The sequence below is a fragment of the Myotis lucifugus genome, unplaced genomic scaffold (genome assembly GCF_000147115.1).
Source record: "Myotis lucifugus unplaced genomic scaffold, Myoluc2.0 scaffold_517, whole genome shotgun sequence".
NCBI classification, from domain to species: domain Eukaryota; kingdom Metazoa; phylum Chordata; class Mammalia; order Chiroptera; family Vespertilionidae; genus Myotis; species Myotis lucifugus.
In genome coordinates this window covers 209713-231704 of record NW_005871565.1, presented here as the reverse complement: position 1 = coordinate 231704, position 21992 = coordinate 209713, and the positions used below count along the sequence as shown (strand labels likewise).

At 41.0% G+C, this 21992-nt stretch overlaps 1 protein-coding gene across 7 annotated transcripts in view; it reads left to right on the top strand.

Moving 5' to 3' along the window:
* LOC102421225 (rab3 GTPase-activating protein catalytic subunit) overlaps positions 1-21992 on the top strand; it is a 92368-nt gene that overhangs the window by 3704 nt on the left and 66672 nt on the right. For 6 of the 7 annotated variants that reach the window (XM_023745113.1, XM_006103875.3, XM_023745115.1 and 3 more), the window contains exons 3-5: positions 3619-3694; positions 14670-14802; positions 15881-15959. In XM_023745113.1, the coding sequence (XP_023600881.1) occupies positions 3619-3694; positions 14670-14802; positions 15881-15959 (288 nt within the window). Of the gene's footprint in view, positions 1-3618; positions 3695-14669; positions 14803-15880; positions 15960-21992 lie in introns of those variants that run through there. The other variant, XM_023745118.1, reaches the window with a different exon arrangement.

Below are 21992 nucleotides of genomic sequence, written 5' to 3'. Positions count from 1 at the left end.
GACAGTGGCGGTGCCCCAACCCCTGATCGGCCCTGCTCTGTGGGTGATAGAGGGGCGGCGCCCCAACCCCGTGATCCGCCCTGCTGTGTGTGTGACAGGGGGCGGTGCCCTAACTCCCCTATCAGCCCTATTCTGTGCGTGACAGAGGAGAGTTCCCCAACCCCCTGATGGGCCCTGCTCTGTGAGTGACAGGGGGCAGCACCCCAACCCCCTGATTGGCCCTGCTCTGTGCATCACAGGGGGTGGCTCCGCAACCTCCCCATCGATCCTGCCTTGAGTGTGATAGGGGGTGGTGCCCCAACCCCCCAATCGGCCCTACCCTGAGCGTGACTGAGGGTGGCATCACAACCTCCCAATCCGCCCTGCTCTGTGCATGACAGGGGGCGGCGCCCCAACTCCCCAATTGGCCCTGCTCTGAGCCCAACCAGGGGCTGCACCTAGGGATTGGGCCTGCCCTCTGCCACCCGGAAGCAGGCCTAAGCCAGCAGGTCGTTATCTCCCGAGGGGTCCTAGACTGCGAGAGGGCACAGGCCGGGCTGAGGAACCCCCCCTTCCCCCCCCGAGTGCACAAATTTTTGTGTACCGGGCCTCTAGTACATATATAAAACCCTAATATGCAAATAGACCAAACAGCAGAACAACCGGTCGCTATGATGTGCTCTGACCACCAGGGGGCGCGTGCGGAACATGGCAGGTGTCGGCCTTGGTGGGATGATGGAGCAGGTGAGCGGGGGTGCCATATCAAGGCAGGGCGCTGGTCGCTGTCATTGGGGCAAACCTCTGGTGGTTACTGAAAAATCCGCCGCGGTCCTGCCCAGCGCTTGCACCTGCTGCTGGTGCTGGAGCCGCTGCTCGCACAAGGCACCAGCCCTCTTCGCATGGCGCTGTCAGCAGGTGCAAGTGGTGGCTGCTGGCCCTGATCACCCCTCAGGGCTTCTCCACCTCCCCCTGCTCCTGAGGGGTGATCAGAGCCAGCAGCCACCTCTCGCACCCACTGCCAATGCTGGAGCTGCTGCCAGCATCCACTGCTGGTGCCAGCCCTGCTCTCACCAGCAGCCGGTACTGGAGCCGCCACTCGCACCTGCTGTCGTTGCCCAGCGCCTGTCCCAATCGCTCAGTGCTGTCAGTGGGTGTGAGCTGCGGCTGCCAGCCCTGAATGCCCCTGAGGGCTTCTCTACCTCCTCCTGCTCCTGAGGGGTGATTGTAGCAGCAGCTGCTGCCACTTGCACTCCCTGACAGCGCAGGTCCCGCTTGCACCCGCTGCTGGCATCGGCCCCAATGGCTCCGCACCATCAGTGGATACGAGCTGCGGTGGCAGAAAGGGGACTGGGCGCCGTGGCGGGAGGGGCCGGGCGGGGGTGCGGAGGGTTGGGCCGAGACCTGCCCTGTGCCCACCCCAGCCTTGTGGCCCACAGTTCCTTTCAAGGTGCACGAATATGTGCACTGGGCAGCTAGTATGAAAATGATTGTTAATACAGTTATGATAAATACAAAGTAGGAAATTTGGTTATTGACTTTTGGTTATTGACTTCTGTTTCTAGAGTGAAATAGTGTTTTATGATTCATGGGAAGATGTTAAGACTTTGGAGTCTCTTCAACTTTGAGTATAATGTTTGAATGAAGAATTCTTTTCGGTATGGTATGAGCCATACAATTTATTGAGAGGGCTGACTAGAAACCCGTACTCTTTTTATCATTTTTCTCTTGAAGAAATATTTATTGAGTGCCCATGTTTCAGGTACAATTGAGGACATTAGGGATGTGGTGGTGAATAAGAACAGATGATTCCTGCTCTTACTGAGTGTATAGTTTAGTGAAAGAGACAGATATGATTAAAGTAATAATAGAAATGAGTCTTAATTACAATTGAAATAAGGGCTGAGAAGGGAAATAAACCTGGTCTTTTAAGAGCATATAGCCATTAGACCTAATATAGAATGAGGAGCCAGAGGAAATGACACTTTACCTGAGATCTGGAGAGCTTTCAAGGTAAAGTTATTGAATTATTCTAGTCAAATACCAATACTTTTAGGATAGAGTCCGATAGTAGAATTAAAAAGAAAGAAAAAGCACCTGTAATCCTACCACCATTAGATAGCGACTATTACTATTTTGAGAAAATTCCTTCTAATCTATGTGTTTTGTAAACTTGTATCAGACCATTTTAATATTTATATGGTTTCCATTAACATATGAACATTTACTTCCTCAAATGGACTTTAAAACATGATTACTAATGGGTACATATTATTTCATTGAATGGATATACCATTAATTTACAACTCTGCTGCAGTTGCACATTAAGATAGGTTCCAGTTAACACGCAAATTTTCGCTCATATGGATACCTTTTTATTATTAAATTTTTATTCTTTTTAAAAACATATTAGCTAATTTCTGTCACACTCATATTCAAAGCTGATAATTGCCTTTTGACTGAATCCCCCTTCCCCAAAGTGAATTAGTATATATTAATGCCTTTAAATTTTTTTCCTTATGGAATTATTTTTATTACTGTTAGCTAGTTTATATTTTTTACGAATTAGACAGAAAAATATGCTTTATAAACTGGAAATACCTGAGTCTAAGGAGACTCAATCAAGTATTTAGAAAAGACAATATTTGTGCCCAGTCAGGATTAATGCCTTGAATTTTAAAGAGGAATTAATTAGAAGGTTCAGTTGAATCATAAAAAGTGATTTATCATTACTGTCTTACAACAGAAATGTAAAAATTACTATGTAAGTCACTGAAGAAAAAACCTGATGCCTTGTATTTTACTAGAATTAACTCTAATACTATGTAGGCGTTTTAGTAGAGCAATGTTGTTGTTATATTGCATCATACTTATATAAGAAGTCAGCTTCCTAGAGTAATAACAGGTCTTGAGAAAGTGTCTTTTAATATGTATTTAACATTACTGCTGAGATTTGACAGTTTTCATTTGCTAATGTTGAGCATATTGCTGGTCAAATTTGGTCTTTTTTTAAATAGGTCTTTTGATCATTAGATTTAAAGATGTGAATAATTATAAAATCTGTCAGTTTTTATAAGGATTTATAAATTCCTTAAAGCTGATAAATGTACTTGGATTTTCTTGCCAGCTGTTCCTTAAATTTTATTTTATTTTAATGAACAATGTGCCCAAATAATGTTTTCTTTTGGGGGAGGGGAGAAGGAATATCAGAATTCCTAAATCTTTAAAGGAAAAGTCATTAAATTAGTTATTTTGAAAATAGGGAAAATATTATGATTTCATAATTATCTTTAATAGTATTATGTTAGTCTCAGTTTTTACTTCTGTCTCAAATTTATTTTATATAGACATTTATATAAAATATTCTTAATTTATATTTTTTATTCTTAATTTATATATTTTTAGCAAACAGAATGCCTTTGTTGGATAAGCAGTATACTCAAAATCTAAGAATTCTTAAATTAAAGAAAATTATTTTCACTTTTATTCCACATTGATAAATTAGACTAACAATATTAAACTTAGGAGACTTCTCTGATAAAAATGTTAAAATATAAAAAAATGCTTTTCTATGAATTGTATAACAATAGTAAAAAATATGCAGTTACATATGTAGAAAGAGTTTTTTTTGCTCCTTCCTAGGTTTATTTCCAGAGTTGAAGAAATCTTGAATGACTGGAAACTGATTGGAAACTCTCTGGGAAAGCCACTTGAAAAGGTCAGATCTATTTGCTGGTGTCTCTAAATAAGTATTTATTTTGAAATTTCTAAACTTTGCTGCATTTGGTACATTTGAATTAAAAATTTTTTAAGTTATGTATAATCTGTAAACATAAAATGGTATCTGGAAGAATTTGGACATGTGGCAAATAATATATGTAAGGCTTTTGTGAACTGTCTTTTAAATAAAATTTTATAAATACAATGTCATTCTTCATGAGTGATTTTGTTTCTCCTAATGTTTACTTCTTTCTCTCTCGCCTTCTCCCTTAGAATGTTAGAAATTTTTTTTTTTTTTTTTAAGTTTTAGTTGGTTAGAGAAACACTGCAGCTACCAACTTCTTGGGTAGGATATTTTGCTTAATTAATAAGGAAAAATTCTTGGTCTTAACAACCAACTGACTGTAATTAGCAGCCAGTTTTTACTCAATTTTTGTATTTTACAAATACCACTAGTAACACTTGTTTTCCCCACCTCCTTTTGTTTTTTTGTTTTTTTTTAACTTCATAGATGTTTTGAAGATAAGACTAAATATTCAAAATTGAGGTGGAATTCTAATTCTAATCTTAAGATACTGGCGGGTTTACTCATAAACTATGCCCAAATGTTTGCTGAAAAATGTACTCTGAGAATAAAGCTAGATTTTTCTGTATTTTGATAAAGGGAACTAACAGTTTGGTTTAGGCTTATATAGATGCTTTGTTAGATTAACTATTTTGAAGTAAAATTGATTGTTTTTATTATAAATCTATCATTAGCCCTAACCGATTTGGCTCAGTGGATAGAGCATCGGCCTGCGGACTGAAAGGTCCCAGGTTCGATTACAGTCAAGGGCATGTACCTTGGTTGTGGGCCCATCCCTAGTGGGGGGTGTGCAAGAGGCAGCTGATTGATGTTTCTCTCTCATCTATGTTTCTAACTCTATCCCTCTCCCTTCCTCTCTGTAAAAAATCAATAAAATATATTTTAAAAAATAAATCTATCATTAACTGATTTATCCCTCTATAACAGCGGTTCTCAACCTGTGGGTTGCAACCCCTTTGGGGGTCAAACGACCCTTTCACAGGCGTCGCCTAAGACCATTGGAAAACACATATATAATTACATACTGTTTTTGTGATTAATCACTATGCTTTAATTATGTTCAATTTGTAACAATGAAATTGGAGGTCACCACAACATGAGGAACTGTATTAAAGAGTTGCAGCATTAGGAAGGTTGAGAATCACTGCTCTATAAGGAAATCTCAGTTCTCAATATTTGCTATGTTATTTATCACCTTAATGGTGATGTTAACAGAATTTGAGACAATGAAAGCATTAAGATATTTTTCTTTAGCTATATGAATAGGAACAGGAAAAGTAACACTAATATAGAAATCGCCTCATTTAAAGATATGCTGAAATGTATAGAGTAAATTGATTTACTATATTAAAATATTTTTATGATTACATTTTGAAATAAAGAAAATGTGAAGTTCTCAATCACAGATCATTCTATTCCATGTGAAACAAATACATACAACAATTGATACAGATGACAGTAAGATTAAAGGCAAAACAAGCTAGGTATAACTGGAATGAAAAATTATTTGTACCACCAAAAAGAGAGCTAAACCTAATATTTGTGAGCTGATATCCCTCAATTATATGATTTATACATATATGCTGTGTGTCAGATCTGAAGAAATGTTGAGCAAGATTCATGTTGACACTGAACATGAATTCACATGAGAGAGAGAAGTAATAAGTAAACAAGACTGAAATTTTAGATACAAAATTCAGTTTGGGGATATAAGTTGAGTAATGAATTCAAAGTAGGTAGCATACTGACATACATGTGGTAGGGACTAAAGGAGTGTAACTCTCCAACTCTTTCCTTTCTATAGATTATAGTAAATAAAATGAGATATGGAAAACATGAAGAGATTTGAAGGTGAGCTGTATAATAAGATTAAAGAAAGTATAAAGGAATGGTGTTATTTAGCATAGAAAAGAAAGTTTAGGGAATGCCTTTATGAGATTTTACTTTATGTGAAAGACAGTGATGACCAATTCTCCTCCTTCATTGAGGCAGAATTAAGAAAAATCATTTTTTCAAAACAGTTTTGAAAAATTTCAAACATAAATAAATATGATAATTTATTGAACCCTCATGTGCCCATCACCCAGTTTCAATAAAGAATAATCTGCCATTTCTTGTTTCAGTAGTACCTTTATCACCTCCCTATCCCCACTAATTTTTTTTTTAATAATTGATATTTGGGGGGTAAAATTTACATACATTATAATGTACAAAACTAATTTTTACAGATGTTTACATAACATTCCTCACTCAAGATATTGGATATGTCTGTCACCCCAGAAAGGTCCTAGTGACCCTTTCGAGTTAATTCCCATGCTCCTCACCCATGACCCCCAGGCGTCTACTGTTGTTTTTTTGTTTTTTACTATAGATTACTTTTGCCTGCTCTAGAAATTCATATATATGCTATCATAAAGCATATACTCTTTGTGTCTTTGTTTTAAAACAATGGTTTTAACATTGTTCTAGGTTATTGCATGTAACTATTTTTATTGTATGAATATACCACAAATTGTTTCACTTACTGGCAGATATATGGGCTATCTAATCTAATAAAAGAGAAACATGGTAATTAGCATACGACTGCTACCCTTCCCATTGGCTAATCAGGGTGATATGCAAATTAACTGTCAGCCAAGATGGCGGCCGGCAGCCAGGCAGCTGGAAGCGAACAGGAGGCTTGCTTGCTTCAGTGACAGAGAACTCCAACGTTCCCCGCCTGCCTTGCTGGCCTCTGAGCTGGCAGTTTGAAACTTTGTAACAAATATAGAAGCTAAACAAAACCTCAGAAACCAGCTTTCAGCCAGCCCGGGATCTCAGAGCTGGAGTTATACATTGTTTCAATTATAGAACGCAAACAAACCAGATACCTGCTTTCAGCAGCGGAAGCCTCAGAGCTAGAGCCAGAGCTAAAGCTGGCCCAGAATAAAAAAAAAAAAAGAAAGAAAAAAGGAGTGGTTGGGAGCTTCAGTCAACCACCAGCTTGAAAGCAGCCCTCAGCCCCTCACCCAGACTGGCCAGGCACCCCAGTGGGTTCCCCAACCCTGAAGGGTGTGTGACCATCTGCAAACAGCCATCATCCCCTCATCCAGGCTGGCCAGGCACCCCAGTGGGGACCCCCACCCTGATCCAGGACACCCTTCAGGTCAAACCAGCCGGCCCCCAGGCCTCTATCCTATATAGTAAAAGGGTAATATGCCTCCCAGCACCGGGATCAGCGGAGCCGTGAGGCCTCCTGGCACCGGATCAGCGTGACAGGGGGCAGCGCCCAAACCCCCTGATTGCCCTGCGACTCTGTGTGTGACAGGGTGCGGCGTCCCAACCCCCCCTGTGCATGACAGGGGGCTGTGCCCAGACCCTGCTCTGTGTGTGACAGCTGTGCGTGACAGGGTACGGAGCCCCAACCCCCCTGATGGGCCCTGCTCTGTACGTGACAGGGGGCAGCGCCCCAACCCCCTGATTGGCCCTGCTCTGTGCGTGATGGGGTGGCGCCACAACCTTCCCATCGACCCTGCCTTGAGTGTGACAGGGGGCGGTGCCCCAACCCCCCAATCGGCCCTACCCTGAGCATAACTGAGGGTGGCATCGCAACCTCCTAATCCGCCCTGCTCTGTGCATGACAGGGGGCGGCGCCCCAACTCCCCAATCAGCCCTGCTCTGAGCCCGACCAGGGGCTGCACCTAGGGATTGGGCCTGCCCTCTGCCACCCAGGAGCAGGCCTAAGCCAGCAGGTAGTTATCTCCCGAGGGGTCCCAGACTGCGAGAGGGCACAGGCTGGGCTGAGGGACCCCCGCTTCTCCCCGAGTGCACAAATTTTTGTGCACCGGGCCTCTAGTCCTATATAATAAAGAGCTAATATGCTAATTAGACCCAACAGCAGAACGACCGCCCGGATGACCTTCTGGACGAAGCCGAGGCTGCGAGGGCTGGCCGAGGCTGCAAGGGGCTGTGAGGCCTGGCTGGGGCTGCGAGGGCCAGCTGAGGCAGCTGGGGCTGCAAGGGCTGAGATCCCTTGCACAAATTTTGTGCTTTGGGCCTCTAGTCTATATATAGAAAAGTCTAAGCAACCGAACGACTGGTTGCTATGATGCGCACTGACCACCAACGGGCAGACACTCAATGCAGAGCTGCCCCCTGATGGTCAGTGTGCTCCCATAGCCAATCTCCTGTGGCCGGCCAACCTCCTGTGGTTTCTCCCCCTGGCTGGCCCCAATTGGCCCTGATTGGGACTGGGCGAGATGACCCGACAAGCTGAGGGACTCCACCCATGCATGAATTCGTGCACTGGGCCTCTAGTTATGAAGAAAGCAGAACATTCTTGTATGAGGCCTTTTGGTAGACATATGTTCTTACTTTTCTTTAGTAAATATTTAGGAGTGGATTTATAGGGTCATAGGATAGTGTATGCTTTGTACTTAACTATAGTAAACTGCTGAAACTTTTTGTACCATTTTAACCCCTCACCAGCAAATATATGAGAGTTCAGGTGGCTCCACATTCTCACCAACAATTGATTTTCAGTCTCATAAAGTTTAGTCATCCTAAATGGGTATGTAGTTTGTGGAACTAATTTGTATTCCTCATTCTGGTTTTAATTTGTATTTCTGTGGTGAATATTGGTAGCAAACACCTTTTCTTATATGCTTACTAGAGGCCTGTACATGAAATTCATGGCCGGGGGGAGGGGGAGGTGTCTCCCTCAGCCTGGCCTGCACCCTCTCTAATCCAGGACCCCTCGGGGGATGTCCTACTACCTCTCGCAATCCAGGACCGCTGGCTCCTAACCACTTGCCTGCCTGATCGCTCCTAACTGCTTCCCTGCTGGCCTGATTGCCCCTAACTGCTCCCCTGCTGGCCTGATCACCCCTAACCACCTCTGCCTCGCCCCACACCCGGGACCCAGGATTCCCTCCTCTAGCCGGTCGAAGGCACGTTGGTCTTTAGACATTTTTTGTCGATAACGCTGGTGTTTTTCTGCATCATAGAGATGTTTTTCAAGTAGCTGGTGTTCAGATACATTTTGTCGCAGGCGCCGCCTTCTTTCAAGATCAGACACACGCTGCTCTACAGACATTTTCTGTCGATAACACTGGCATCTTTTGGCTGCAGAGCTACATTGTATCAACAGTTGTTCTTTAAACATAGTCCCACCTCTCTACTCTCACGGTCTGAGATGCAGGTGAATGAGAGTCCTGGCTGTCAGGCCACTGAGAGCTGTCTGACCAAAGGCTGATTCTGGCTGATTCTGTGGGGGTGGGACTTCCTCCTTTCTGCTGTCAGTTTCCACAGCTGTGACGAGGATGCTGGGGTGACAGAGGGAGCTGTGCCCTCCTAGCCGCCCTCTCTCGCTCTGCTCTATGTCCAGCGGCCTCCTGCTCTGCCAAGTCCTCCAAACCTCCCGCTCTCCGCCCGCTCCTCTCCCACTCTGCTCTCTGCCGGCAAGGTCCTGGGAGCCTGCGGGCATGGCTACGGCCTTGCCTCCTGGGGCGGCGAAGGTCCCAGGAGCCCGCAGGCGTGGCTTGGCGAGGCAGGCCTCGCTTCCCAGGCCGGCAATGGTCCCAGGAGCTCGAGGTCGCCATCGCCTCCTGGGGCACTTGACACCTGTGTATGCAAATTAACCGCCATCTTTGTCAGGTTAATTTGCATACTCACTCTGATTGGGTGTTGGGTATGGCTTGTGGGCATGGCTTGAGTGTAGCGGAGGGATGGTTAATTTACATGGTTCTCTTTGATTATATAAGAATGAATTGAAGGAGGGAGGTTAGAATGTTGCTTTTAGTTGACCTAAATTATCTGAGGTCTGTTTTGGAGATAAAATCTGGATTTCTTGTTGATTACAACCAACTTTTCCTTGAGATAGCTGCTGGTAAGGTTGACTGCAGTACCCAGAATCCAGGGGTTATGACTTATATATACACATAAAAAGAATATTTCAGCTTTCCTTCAGGCTTGAAAAAGGCATTCACCTCTCATTTTCTGGACTTCTCCTTTTTCTTTGTTTTAGCCTTAACTTTGTTATTGTAGGCATTTCTTCTAGCAAACCAAGCTCTTCTGTATATTATTATTGTTACTCATTTCAATTTGAAGTTTTTGGTATGGGCCATATATGTCTTAATTTCACACAGGTTAACCTAAATTTAAGGAAACCCAGCATGTACATGTCATACATGATGATGATTCTAATAAAAGATTGCTATTTGATGTATTTAATAAGATGCCTTTAGGGCATTTAAAATATGATTTAACTCAGTTCGGAACTGTAAATGCTTTGCTAGGAACATACAGAACATTTGGGTGTTTTACATTAAGTATATAGTTATGAAAACACTTTTTAAAAGCCCAGTAACTCAGCATTATTGCTTACATATTTTCTATCTAGTTTGGGACTATCTGTTCTAGGATGGTATTCCCTGCATCCTAATGATGCTATGCTGCCATGACTATCTACCTCTCCAGTGGAAAGAATAGCTATGGGAGATTAGAGGCTCCATGAGAAATATTCTTTTTTATGGTTATGTTGCATAAGTAAGGTTGCTTTTTAAGATTTTTAAATAAAATGTTTTCCAAAAAAAATTGCTGTTTACAAAATAAATGAACAAATTAAATAAACAGATTCATAGACACAGAGATCAGACTGATGGTTACCAGAGGGGAAGGAGTTCAGGGGACTAGGTGAAAAAGATAAAGGGATTAAGAAAAACAAATTGGTAGTTACAAAATAGTCATGAGGATGTAAAGTGCTGCATAGGGAATATAGTCAATAATATTGTAATAACTATGTATGGTGCCAGGTGGGTACTTTAAATATTGGGGGACTATATTGTAAAGAATATGATTGCCTAACCACTATTCTATACATCCAAAATGAATACAAAATAATATTGGGTAGAAGAACCAAGATGGCAGCTTAAGAAAGCAACTGTACTCGCCACCTCTCACAACCACATCAAAATTACAACTAAAATACAGAACACCATCATTCAGAACCATCTGAAATCTGGCTGAATGGAAGTCTTACAACTAGAGAAGTAAAGAAGAAAGCACACTGATACTGGTAGGAGGGATGGAGGCACGGAATGGGCTGGACTGGCACCCATGTGTGCCGCTTTTGGATCGTGAGGGAGATTGTCTCTCCAGGGGCCGCCTGTGAGGAGCAAGGGGTCCCAGCCTCTCAGCCCAGGGTTCCAGAACTGGGAAGAGAAGTTGCCATTAACTACGGACTATAAAAACTAGTGGGGATTAGGGCTGAGTGACAAGGAGGCTGCTGGAGACCCAGCTGTTCCTTTTAAAGGACTGATGCACGAACTGAACTTAAAAGGTCCCATTTCCTCTGAGCTCCAGTGCCAGGATGAGGCTCTGGGGACCAAGACACATACGAGGAGGAACTGGATGTCTGGTATCAGGGCAGGAAATCGGGGCAGCTTTCTCCCAGATGGAGGTGTGTTGGGGGCCAGATGTAAGCTGGCAAGGTCCTTGCACCTGTAGGGGCTAGCAAGGCTGGGATCCTTACCCACACAGTTTTCCCAGACTTGTTTGGATGGCGTTTATCAGTAGAATAAGAGCAACATTTGTAGAATGAGAACAGCCTTTCATAGCTTACCAAGAAGTCTGTAACTATTTACTGAGATATGCTGTACTGAGAACTTGTCCTTCTGCTGTGTCCCTCCCTTAGAGATTAAGAGGAACAAAAAATACATTCCTCTTGATAGACCTCCTATTCAGTGTGTTATGTATAAATAGTATTGTGTGGCTAATAAAGTTGCTTCAGTTCATCAAGAGAACTGGGGTCCTCCCGACCCCGCTTTCCTGTCTTTCTTTCTTTTCTCAATTCCCACCTCCCTGCCTCAGCCCGGCTCAACCCTGTCAGGCTGGCCCTGACAGAGGTGCTCACAGGGGTCATTGTTCATGTGCTGGCACCTCCTCTGTGGCAGGACTGACTGGCAGCCATACTTGTTTGCTCTGCCTTGGTGATTCCCTGAGATCCCGCCTCATCCTATTTGCAGCCTCACTCACCCATTTGCAGTGGCTTTTGCATATGAATGGCTGTCCTTGCTGAGGCTTCAAACTTTCCTAAAATCTCTTAACAAGCTGCAGTTGGGTCAGCATGCCCCAAACCTAACAGTAAAAGGCCCAAGGCCCTGCACTAGCATGAGCCTGCCTTGCTTCATAACTGGGCCTTGCCTGGGCACCTCCAAGCCCAATCCAAATAACTCCTGCAAGGTGGCCCCATGCAGTGGCTGACTTTGCACCTCCCTGGAGGCCCTAGAGCCAGTGCACCTGATGGACAACTTCAGACCATAGCAGATTACAACTCTACACATCCATAAGTGACACACTCAAGGGGAAGACTCTGAGGACTGAAGCCCCACTGAAGCAAGTCCTGCTCCATAGGGATGTCTCCTGCACAGCATCTCTCCCACTGTAGCTACAGTTGGTGCTCACAGCCAATTGGCCTAGAGGTCAACTCCTCCCAGTGACACCAACAACAATCAAGGGTCAACAGCAAGACTGTATACACAGTCCACACAGGGACACACCTAGAGTGCCAGCTCAGGTGACTGGGGAGACTGAGCCACTGGGCCCTACAGGACACCTTCTACACAAGGCCACTCTACCAATTCCAGGAGACATAGCAGCTCTACGTAATACACAGAAACAAATACAAGCCAAAATGGGGAGACAAAGAACATATCAGAAATGAAAGAAATGGAAGCAAGCAAACTTTTGGATAGAGAGTTCAAAACCATGGTTATAAGGCTACTCAAGGATCTTCTTGAGACTTTCAAGGATCTTAGTGAGAAAGTTAAAGACATGAAAAAGGACCAGTCAGAAATTAAGCATACACTAACTGAAATAAATAATAATTTACAGGGAATCAACAGTAGAGTAGAGGATTCTGAGAATCAAATCAAGGGTTTGGAATACGAGGAAGCAAAAAACATCCAATTAGAAGAGCAAAAAGATAAAAGATTCCAAAAATATGAAGATAGTGTAAGGAGACTCTGGGACAACTTCAAGTGTACCAACATTCACATTATGAGAGAAGGAGGAGATGAGAGAGAGCAAGATATTGAAAACCTATTTGAAGAAATGGCAGAATGCTTCCCCTACCTGGTGAAAGAAATAGATGTAGAAGTCCAGAAAGCATAGAGTCCCAAACAAGAGGAATCCAAAGAAGCCCACACCAAGACACAGCATAATTAAAATGCTAAGGGTTAAAAACAAAGAGAATCTTAAAAGCACCAAGAGAAAAGCAGTTACCTACAAGGGGTTGCCCATATGACTCAGCTGATTTCTCAACAGAATGTTTGCAGGCCAGAAGGGAGTGGTAAGAAATATTCAAAGTGATGAATATCAGGGACCTACAATCAAGATTACCCAGCAAAGCTCTCATTTAGAACTGAGGGTCAGATAAAGAGCTTCACAGACAAGAAAAAGCTAAAGGAGTTCATCACCACCAAACCAGTATTACATAAAATGTTGAAGGGTATTCTTGGAGAAGGGGAAGGGAAAGGGATAAAAAATATGAACAATAAAATGGCAACAAATACATATCTATCAACAATTGAATCTAAAAATCAAAATAAACAATCTAATGAACATAATCAACTGATAAAATAGAATCAGAGGCATGGAAGCATGGAACAGACTGATTAATCTCAGAGGGAAGGGGTTGGGGGCGGGAAGAGATTAACCAAAGATCTTACCTGTGGACACAGACAGTAGGGTGGTGAAGGCTAGGGATGAGGTGGGAACCGAGTTGGGATGGGGTGGGAACCAGGTGGAGATGGGCAATGGGAAGGTAAGGGGGACATCTGTAATATTCTCAACAATAAAGATTTTTTAAAAAATAAAACAATTATATTGAATGTAAACTGTAATTGAAAATTTTAAAAAGTAAAGTATAAGCAAAATTCAAAAACAAATTGCTATTTAAATGAAAATATTTGAATTCCAAAGCTTAATAAAGAAGCTTGTGAAACCTGTTAAGCTAATTTATTACTGATGTCACATCACTTAATTGATTTTACAAACTGCTTTTTTATGAAGCAGTTTCTATGTTCCATAATGCCGTGTGCTGTAGTGATATTATTTGATTTGAGATTTTATAAAAGTATATTTTATTGCCATGTACTTTCTAATTTATAAAATTTCATCGTTTTTTGTTAAAAGTAACTCAGGGATTCTGCTATTGGTAGAAAGGTGGGGGTTTTTTCTTGCATGTGAAGAGGCATGGGATTTATTGTATTTTTATGATTTTTTAAAATTCTTTATTGTTTAAAGTATTACATATAATATTACATATGTCTTCTTTTTCCCACATTGACCTCTCCCCAGCCTCCCCAGCATATACTCTCACTCCCTTAGTGTCTGTGTTATGCTTATATGCATGCATACAAGTCTTTTGGTTGATCTCTTACTACACCCCCCCCTCCCCCCCCCATATTTATGATCCTATATAATAAAGACCTAATATGCTAATTAGACCGGATGGTGGAACGACTTTCCAGAATGATGGGGGCAGGGACACGAGGCAGCCGGGCCCACGAGGGGCGAGCCCCTTGCACGAATTTCGTGCATTGGCCCTCTAGTTTTATATAGAGACTCACCTCACAAAAAGTACTTGAAAATAATAATTTTGTAAGTTCCTTAATAGTTTATATTCTAGGGAATTTTTTAAAAGGAACATTGATAAATCATTTATAAGATAAGTTCCTCTTTGTTTTATTCACTTACATATTTTTTCTTTTTCTTTTTAATGTGTGGAAGATACCGGATGAAACTTAGATTAGTTGGCAGGAAAAGGGAAAAAAATTCCTGTGGTTAATAAACATAATGGTAGCTATTGAATACTTTAATGTTTCCCCCCTCTTATTGTTAAATACAGGGTATATTTACTTCTGGCACATGGGAAGAGAAATCAGATGAAATTTTCTTTGCTGACTTCAAATTCTCAGTTACTCATCATTATCTTGTACAAGAATCTACTGATAAAGAAGGAAAGGATGAAGTTTTAGAAGGTAGGCTTTTTTTAATACGTATTTTAAACCCTTGACTTGTAGGATTGATTGTCATTTTGAATACGAATTTAGTTCTCTTGATTATGTAGTATCCTCTGGATATGTTTACATATGCAAAGTTGTTTCACCAGTGCATCTGAAGTAGAAGTGATCTTTTCAGAGGAAGAATCACAGCATCATTTAAAAATTAATTAAATCAGCAAATATTTATTGAATACTTGCCATGTGCTAGTTACTCCGCTAAGTCCATTTGAACCCAAACTTAAATTTATGTTTCAGTAGGGGAGATAAGGTTTATAGTTAAGTAACAGTAGTAGCAGGTAGAAAGTGCCATCCCAAAGCACAGATGAAGTTCTCCTAGAGTTCAGGGGAGAAAAGATTGCTTTTAATTGGGAAAGATCAGAGAAGGTGTTATGGAGAATTAGGCAACTACTACCTGGCCCATGCCAGATATTCAGTAAATGTGCTTATAGTTATTTATAGGTCAGATCACCACCAAAATCTTTGTCCTGAGATATACTAGTATATAACTGTGAGTGAGCAAGGTATTAAAAATACATAAATTTTGGAGCTGTCAGTCATATACCCTTTATTCATTTAGAAAATAAATATGCAGGATGTGTGTTAAAAGTTTTTCTGGTCAGGTCCTAACCAGTTTGGCTCAGTGAGCAGAGTGTCGGCCTGCAGACTGAAAGGTCCCAGGTTTGATTCCAATCAAGGGCATGTACCTTGGTTGCGGGCACATCCCCAGTAGGAGGTGTGCAGGAGGCAGCTGATCGATGTTTCTCTCTCATTGATATTTCTAACTCTTTATTGCTCTCTCTTCCTCTCTGTAAAAAATCAATAAAATATATATTTTTTAAAAAGGTTTTTCTGGTCAGTTAAGGACATTTTGCTAAGAGAGAGAAAGACATTCCTCTTCCCCCAAATCTAAGTGCTAGCCCTAGATTTAAATCTTTAAGCAATTGCAAAACTACATGGACTAGCAAGACGTGTTTTATAATGTTTCTTTAATCATATTACAAAATTCTGTCTTAGAATGAACAGTTAACTTTTTCATTATCTAATGTTTTTGTAGATGTTCTTCCACAATCTATGCAAGATTTGCTGTGTATGAATAATGACTTTCCTCCAAGAGCACATTGCCTGGTAAGATGGTAGGTATACATTTTACTCGGATGAACTTTTAGGAAGTGTGTTGGGGAGGCCCCAAGACTGCCCAGGTTCAGTGGTTTGGTAGGAGGCCCCTCAGGACTCAGCATATAGCTGCCCTTACTGCTATGACTTATTAGAGTGACAGCATACAAAGCAAAATCAGCAAAAGGAAAAGGTGCTTGAGACGAAGTTTGTAGGCAGAACAAGTGCTTAAGAGTCCTTTCCTAGTGGAGTCACACAGTACATACTTAATTTCCTTAGCACCAAGTTGTGACAACATATGAAATGTTGCCTACCAAGGAAGCTTGTTAGAGGCTCTGCTCTCAGGTTTTTAATTGGGGGTGGCAACTTCTGACTGATAAATAACAAAATTTCAGGCTCCCAGAAGGAAGCAGGTGTTCAGTGTAAACTACATTGTTTGTACAAACATATTAGGCACAGTAACTCTTATCAGAGCAGAAGTGAGAAACCTCCCTAAATCCAAGTTCCCAGGTGCCAGCAAAGGTCGGCCTTGCAAGTAGATTATCCTAAGGATAGCAGTCACTGGCCTGCTGTTAACTCTTTTCTGCACAGTATGTATCATATCTAGGGTAGTATCTAACCTAATTCTGATGATTTGTATAGAACACTTAAATATCAGAAAAGTTAACACATATTGTTGGAAATGGAATTGAAAAAAAAATGTTGATCTCAGTTACATGATAACATCAAAGCTCTAAATTATAAATGTGATACATTAATAAAAAAGGCACATTACATTTAAAAGGGCTTTATCTTTTTTAGTAATTCAAAGTATGTCTGAACTTTATTTTGGAGGGAGTGGCATTAAAACACACCATCACCAAAGTGGTCCAAGTATGAGCCATAGTCAAGAAAGAAGACCTGGTAAAGGGAATTTATATACTGGTTTTAAATTATTCTGTTGGTGTGTGTAATTTTTTTATTAAAGAATTTCTAAGAAAGGGGAAAATGATAACATCTGTGTTTGTTTCTTTTTTGTTCATTCCATTGTGATTACTATAGCAAGCAGACTATGTAGCACACTAAAAAAAATAAAAGAATTATTTGCAAGTGCAAATAAACTGGATATTGTTTCATAAATACTGTTATTTTAGTATGATATTTTAAAAACTTCGAACTTAAACAATTTAAACAACTATAAAAGGAATTTAATAAATTACCCATTTAATCAGAATCCCCTGATCTTTAAATCGGTAATTTAAATGTGAATATATACATTAACATGGCAAAATATATTTGAAGGCAGCGTGATATTATAGAGCAGGGGTGGGGAACCTTCTCTCCGCCAAGGCCATTGGATATTTATAACATCATTCGCTTAATATAAATTTATGTTGCTATGAAAAAGCACCTAGATTTATTGAATTTCGAATCCCGCTTGCAGTTGCCTTGGAAGGGCCAGACCAAATGATTTTGTGGGCCTTACACGGCCCTCAGGCCAGACGGTCCCCACCCCTGTTATAGAGCAGGACTTTCATTAGACATTAACTGAACGCCTACTGTTTGGCCAGACACTAATTATACAAACTTACGTTTAATTCCTAGTTTAAGTATTTATTATGTTGGCAATTTTAGGCAAGTTACTTAATTTCTCTATGTTAGTTTCTACGTTGGTAAAGTCAGCATAATAAATAGATGCATCTTAAGGGTGTTTGTGAGGATTTAATAATGTAATGACATATAGTGTGTTTATCAGAATCTCAATGCCATTGTGTAATTTCTGTTAAGCTTTTTAAAAAAATGTTTTTATTGATTTCACAGAGGAAGGGAGAGGGAGAAAGAGATAGAAGCATCAATAATGATAGAGAATCATTGATCAGCTGCCTCCTGCAAGCCCCCTCCTAGGGATGGAGCTTGCAACCCAGGCATGTGCCCTGACCAGAATCAAACCGTGGATTTATGTCTGGATTCTCTTGGTTTCTGTAGTTTTATAATAAGTAGTTAATTAGCTACTGTGCCTCCTCCAACTTTACTCTTCCTTTTCAGTGTCATTTTGGCTCCCTCACTTTTCCATTTACATTTTAGAATTTGTTTGGCTATATGTACAAAAAGTCCTGGTGGAATTGTTTTGAATTTCTAGATAAGTTTGGGGAAAATTGAATCATTACTATGCTGAGTCTTTCATTTTATGAACTTGGTTATGGTTGGTCTCTCCAAATTTTTAGATTTTATTTTATTTCTTTCATCACTGTCTTACAGTTTTCAGCATACAGATCCTGGATATGTTTAGTTAGGTTTATACCTAATTATTGCTTTATTCTTTTTAAGGAGCTATTGTAATGCTATTATTTTAAAAATTCATCTAGTTTTTGCTAGTATGTAGAAATAGGACTGATTTTTGTGCATTGACCTTATATCCAATGACATTACTAAATTGCTATTCTATGAATATTGTAATGTCTTTAGGGTTTTCCATCTAAACAATCATGCTGTCTTTGAATAGGATTAGTTTTATTTATTTTTTAATAGTCTCTATGTCTTTTTTTTTTTTTTTACCCCTTCCCTTTTTAAGCTGGCTAGGACTTTCAGTAAAATACTGAATACGAGTGGTGAGGATGGATGTCTTTGCCGTGTTCTGATTTCAAAGAGAAAATTTTGTTTTTTACCATTAAGTACGATGTTAGCTGTAAGCTTTTCATAGAGGTTTTTTCATAGATGCTCTTTATCAGGTTGAGAAAATTTCCTTCTATTCCTAATTTGCTGAGAATTCTAATGAATGGATGTTGAATTTTGTCAAATGTTTTTTCTGCTTAAATTGATATGATCATTTGTTCCTTCTTTAGATTTTTTTTATCCTCAGCTGAGTATTTGTTTATTGATTTGGGAGGGAGGGAGGGAGGAAGGGGGGGGAGAGAGAGAGAGAGAGAGAGAGAGAGATCGATCAGTTGGTTGCTTCCCATTTGAGCCCTACTGGGGATCGAACCCGAAACCTTTTGGTGTATGGGACAATGCTCCAACCAACCAAGCCACCTGGCCAGGGCTCTTCTTTAGATTTTTAATATGGTAGCTTTGTATTCCCACTATAAACCCCACTTTTTGTATAGTGTGTGTGTGTGTGTGTGTGTGTGTGTGTGTGTGTGTGTTTATTTTTTGCTGGATTTAATATGCTGTATTTTTATTGAGGACTGCCTGTGTTCACGATGAATATTGGTCTGTGGTTTCCTTATAGTTTGGTTTTGGTATCAGTATTGCTGGCTTTATAATGTGAGTTGGGAAGTATTCTATTCTACCTAATTTCTGGAAGCGAGTGTGTCAAATTGACGTTATCTTTAAATGTTTGGTAGAATTTATCACTGAAACTATTTGGCTTTGGAGTTCCCATTTTATTGAGGTGTTGGTCCCTTCTAGGATCCAGGCTTTAAGAAAACTCTCAGTTCTAGTTCCTTGTTTCATCTACACCCATATCCCAGAGGGACCACTCAAAATGTAACAACCTCTGTACTGATTTGGATTGATGGAAAGTCCATGCACAGACAATTCTTCAGTAAACTATAAAGCAGAAGGAAGCTGGCATGTTTAGGTTACTTTGTAGAGAGATGAGTAACATCATTGAAAACATACAGTTTACTATTTCCTCCTAAGCACGGGCATAGTTGTGGATGATAATATCCAAGTGATATTATGCTTCTGGAAGCATAGTTTCCAGGCCTCGCCTTACTTATATTTGTTATTGGGGTATTCTTGGACATACCGTAGTCTGAATACATGCCACAGACCACCTCCCTGGGATAGTATACTTTATCAATCTCAGAGTTATATAGTTCATGTTATTGCTGCTAGGCTAAAATATATGATATTCTCAGACATAAATAGACTTTTCTTCTATCATTCTCAGTCTCTTGAGTCCAGCAGCTTTCAACCTTTTTATCTCATGGCACACATAAACTAATTATTAAAACTCCGCAGCACACCATAACAGAATTTTTGCTGATCTAACAAAAAATAGGAATAATTTTGATTCATTCACACCAGACAGCTATTGTTGTGTTGGCTAGTATCACTTTTTATTTTTAATTTGACAATCTGAGGGAAAAGAGGTCAGTGCCCCCAACTAAATAGTTAGGTATTGCATGTTTTAAAAATTCAGTCTATCAAAGCATCAGTTTTGTAAACATCTCTGTGAGTCATACTGATAGCCTTTTAGCATCTAAAAAGCTTGTCATGTAACATCCAAATCCCCAGTTCCTAGTCCTGAGGACCCATATCCCAAAACCCTGGGTTTTCTCAGAGTCACCTGAGTGCTTGCTTCTGGCTTTCAGTTTCCTCTTTGTGTCTGTCCCCCAGTAATCTCCTCTTTATTCCTTCACTTTTAGCTACGTATTTTTAAAGCATTGTCATATTTAATCAGGCAGTTTGGTGTGTTTCAAGGAGGGGGTCTGTGTCATGTCAGAATGCCATATTGCTTCCCTTTTTAAAATTTGATCTTTTAAAGATTGGAAGGCCAACAACCAAACTTTTGAGAATTATTTGAAAATTAGGCATATTAAAAGTAATATGTTTTCTTTTATTAGGCAAACATTATTTTTAGACATTTACTATAAGCCAGATACTGGGATACCACGGAAAAAATATGATCCCTGTCTCCGTGAGCTTTGGAATTATTAGTAAGGGGACAGCAAAGGGAACAAATGGCAACACTGTTGACAGATGCCTTCAGACAGGCAGCTCGGGCTTGATGCAGGCTCACAGGAGGTGCCGCCTTTTCAGACAGATTAAGTCTGGAAAGAGGGTTGAGAATGGCAAAAGATGAGAAGGGATCTGTGTAATTTGGGCCTAATGTGAACAGAATCTTAGGAAGATTTCATGATATTCTAATGCTTCTATTTTATATAGAATTTTTATTTTTTTAAATATATTTCATTGATTTTTTTACAGAGAGGAAGGGAGAGGGATAGAGAGTTAGAAACATTGATGAGAGAGAAGCATTGATCAGCTACCTCCTGCACACCCCTACTGGGGATGTGCCTACAACCAAGGTACATGCCCTTGACCGGAATCGAACCTGGGACCCTTTAGTCCCCAGGCCGACACTCTATCCAGTGAGCCAGACTGGCTAGGGCTATATAGAATTTTTAAATTATAATTGTTAAATACTAAAATCCTTGCAATTTGAAAGATTATAAATTACTCAACATGCTTTTTTTAGCAACTGAAGAATAAGTATATCAAGAAGTTCTTACCTATAAATATTTCCTTCAAAAAATTAAACTAAACTTAATACTAAAACAGTGATGTTGAAGATTTGAAAACTATTTTGCAAAATATTCATTCTTATCATCTACACTAATAAAAGAGAAACATGGTAATTAGCGTACGACCGCTACCCTTCCCATTGGCTAATCAGCATATCCTTATGCAAATTAACTGTCAGCCAAGATGGCGGCCGGCAGCCATGCACTGAAGCGAACAGGGAGGCTTGCTTGCTCCAGTGACTGGCGGATTCCAACGTTCCCGCCTGCCGCTGCCGGCCTCTGAGCTGGCAGTTTGAAACTTTGTAACAAATATAGAAGCTAAACAAAACCCCAGAAACCAGCTTTCAGTCAGCCAGCCTGACCGCAACATTGTATCAAATACAGAAGGAAAAACAAAGGCCAGAAACCGGCTTTCAGCAGCGAGGCCTCAGAGCTAAAGCTGGCCCAGAATAAAAAAGAAAAAAAAGAAAAAAAGGAGCAGTTGGGAGCTTCAATCAACCCACCAGCCTGAAAACAGCCCTCAGCCCCTTAGCCAGACTGGCCAGGCACCCCAGTAGGGACCCCCACCCTGATCCAGGACACCCTTCAGGGCAAACCAGCCGGCCCCCACCCATGCACCAGGCCTCTATCCTATATAGTAAAAGGGTAATATGCCTCCCGGCACCGGGATCAGCATGACGGGGGCAGCGCCCAAACCCCCTGATCTCCCTGCAGCTCTGTGTATGACAGGGGCAGGGCCACAACCTCCCTATCCGCCCTGCTCTGTTCATGACAGGGGAAGGCGCCCCAACCCCCTGATCACCCTGCTCTGTGCCTGATAGG